Raw genomic sequence first — 2,850 nt, forward strand, 5'->3', positions numbered from 1 at the left:
GAAGGGCCAGAGGAGTTTGCTCGAGGAAGGGCCAGCTCGCTTGGGAAAGCTTCCTCTGCTTTTTTACCACTTTTTTAGTGTCTCAAGTTGGCTGGTGTCTCCTCTTCGGGGCTAATCAAGGAGTTCCTCGTTCGTTAGCTTTAATTGTGGCTAAACAGCTACAGTAGGTGATCCTGATCTCCGGGAAGCTCCCACGAGCTTGGGGCCGTTGTCTCCATGGGGCTCAAAGCTCCGTTTTCAGCTTCTCGTGCAAATCCTCCTGGTCGATCCTGTCGGTGTTCCCGTACCAGCGGTGGTAGGCGAGCAGGGCGGCGTTTTTGGCGGCGATGGCGCTCATCTCCATGGCGCTGGCGGCTCGCTCGATGCCGTTCAGGTAGTAGATGTTGTCGTGGAGGATGATGGGAGGACATTTTTCCGGGGGGCTGTAGTGGGGGTACGCCAACCATTTCTTCACTTTGATGGAGTCGTAAGAGGAGAAAAGCAAGTTAAGCTGCTCTTTGGTGAGAACCTCCTTCGAAAAAACCTTCCAGACGGCCGATTGCAAGGGTAGCTTTCCTTCGGTGCCAACATTTTCCACGGGAGACACCACCCCCAGGCTGTTGATGAACAGTTTGGGATTTTCCGTCGTGAAAATGGCACCGAAATGAAAGGCGGACGGATCCCGGTAGCCAAAGAAAGAAGCGTTTAAGCGGCCGTGCACCAATGTCGTGACGGTCTGGTGGTAAGGATTTGGGAAATCTGGGACGGGAGGGTCGAAGTTTTTGAAGGTGATGTTGGCCATTTTGCGGCTGAGCGGAGCGGCGATGACAACGATGTCGTACGTGTCCCCCGTTGGTCCCACCGTAGTGTTGTACGTGACGTGGTAGAGCTTCACCGGATCCCCTGGGGAGAAAAGCTCCGTTATCCCACTCTGTGCCTGGAGGAAATCCCCTTTTCCCCTCTGACAAACATCAGGCTTTTAAAACACCGTCATGTTTAGGCTAATTATGCCTTGTTGCGAGCTGAAGTAGCTTTAAAAAATAAACTGGGGCTTTGTGCAGACCCCATTTTTCATCTTAAAAGCCCAAGACACAATTTTTAAAGACCTGGTCTCCTGCTTCAGCCTGCCAAGGGCTGCAGCCGAACGGCACCAGAGGCCAACGTCGGTCTCCGGCTGTCGCAGCGTGCTGTTCCCCTCCCCACCGCAGGGAAATCCAACCCAACTCACCTGTGCGTCTGGGTCTGGTTTTTGGCTCAATAGACAAAACCGTCCCAGGGATAACCTCAGCTTTGGAGGCGTAGAGAAGACCAGTGCAGACCAGTTTGTTCCCCCCTTTTACTGACCAAAGGCCTGATTCCACCCCTGCCAGAGAAACCGCACCTACGAGGAAACCGGGATTATTAGAGAGGTTTGTTCGGTGGTGTGTTGTAGAGGAGCACCTAAAACAAAGTGGAAAATTAAGGGGGAAAAATCTCTCTTTGGGTCACAGAGCTTGCTGAAGGGCAAGGTCCTTGTCGTGGTCGTTTCACCTTCTGTACCCCTTTTCCCACGGGGGGGGTAACCCACCGAAACACTCACCCACAAAGCTGTTGATGTTGACACCTTGCCCGTAATTAACTCTCATGGCCGGACAAACCATCTCGTTGATGAACTTGTAGGAGAAGCCGGCGTTCTGCATGGCTTCGTCGATGGTTTGGTTCAGCATGCGGGTGAAGTCGTTCCCTCCCAGGGCGTGGAGCAGGCGCTCGTTGCTGCTGAAGGCGTAGTCGTACGTCTGGTAGCGATAGATCCTTCCATCGGAGAAAATAAAGAGGTTTGAGGATTTTTGTGTCTCAGGAAGGGAACACACAGGTTCGGTCACTGTTAATTCTCTTTTTTGGCCTCGAAAGATGTGGAAAGAGCCTGAGAGCCTCCCGGGAGCAGCCAGGCTCATCCTTCCAGCTGAGCCCTAGCCTAAGGGGTACACGGCTAAGGAGATGTGGACCTTCGCTGTTCATTTGACGATCTTTCCTAGCAAAAACACTTTGTGCACAGTTCTGCATTTAATTCTCTTCAGCCCTTGGATGCCAGATCAATGGGACCGCAGCCTCATATTATTGCTAGACCCATTTGAAGATGACAGCGCTCATCTCCATCTTTTTCCTTAGGAAAATGATCGGCGACGGAGAGGACAACCAGAGACTCCTTTCTCAACGGCGATGGGATGATTTCACCCATTTTTACAGCTCAGCACCAGGTTTCCCACCTTTTCCCCCAGCTGCTTTCCCACCTTTTCCCTCGTAGGGACCCAACGTACCGCATGAACTTGTCCAGGATGTCCTCCACCCACATGTACATCCGCAGGGGGTTGAGCCCGTAGCGCCAGAGGAGCTTGAGAAGGTTGCCGATGTACCAGCTGCTCTCCTCGAACACGAACTCCTCCCCGTTGTAAATGCCCATGAGGCTGCCGTGTGCTGGGGCAACCGAGAGGCCTTGAGGAACAGGGTGAAAAAGGTGATTTAATGAAAGGTAGAGCTGGTGTTGAGATAAACTATATGACACCTCGATTTTAACTTCCCGAAACAACCCAGGTGTGCTTTGATAAGGGTGAGCAATTAAAGCGTGGATCCCCGCGATGTGGAGAGGGGAATTAGCTCCTGACCAGGAGCCAGGCAGTTATTCGCGGTGACTTTTGGACTTTCTGATGGGATTAATACATCACCCACGGGGGAAGGGGGTGTCTCATTTCCTCTGGGATGTGGGTTGCCTTTTCTTGGCGGGGTGGGCAGGGGTACCGCAGGGGGATTATTGGGGGAGGGATACTGGGGAAGGATATGAGGGTAGGGATATAGGGGGGGATATTGGGGAAGGATGGGGGGATACTGAGGAAG

The 2,850-nt window shown here is 52.8% G+C and overlaps 1 protein-coding gene across 1 annotated transcript; it reads right to left on the reverse strand.

The window, feature by feature from the left end:
- Positions 1 to 223: 223 nt before the first annotated feature.
- LOC104463062 (prenylcysteine oxidase-like) lies at positions 224 to 2,451 on the reverse strand (the record flags this gene model as incomplete). The annotated part of the gene is made up of 4 exons (XM_010075245.1): positions 224 to 882; positions 1,208 to 1,360; positions 1,559 to 1,770; positions 2,277 to 2,451. Coding segments are annotated over 4 exons (1,199 nt in total), but the record flags the coding sequence as incomplete, so codon positions are not given.
- Between the last annotated feature and the right edge of the window lie 399 nt (positions 2,452 to 2,850).

Source organism: Pterocles gutturalis, unplaced genomic scaffold (genome assembly GCF_000699245.1).
Source record: "Pterocles gutturalis isolate BGI_N339 unplaced genomic scaffold, ASM69924v1 scaffold14802, whole genome shotgun sequence".
In the NCBI taxonomy this organism is placed as follows: domain Eukaryota; kingdom Metazoa; phylum Chordata; class Aves; order Pterocliformes; family Pteroclidae; genus Pterocles; species Pterocles gutturalis.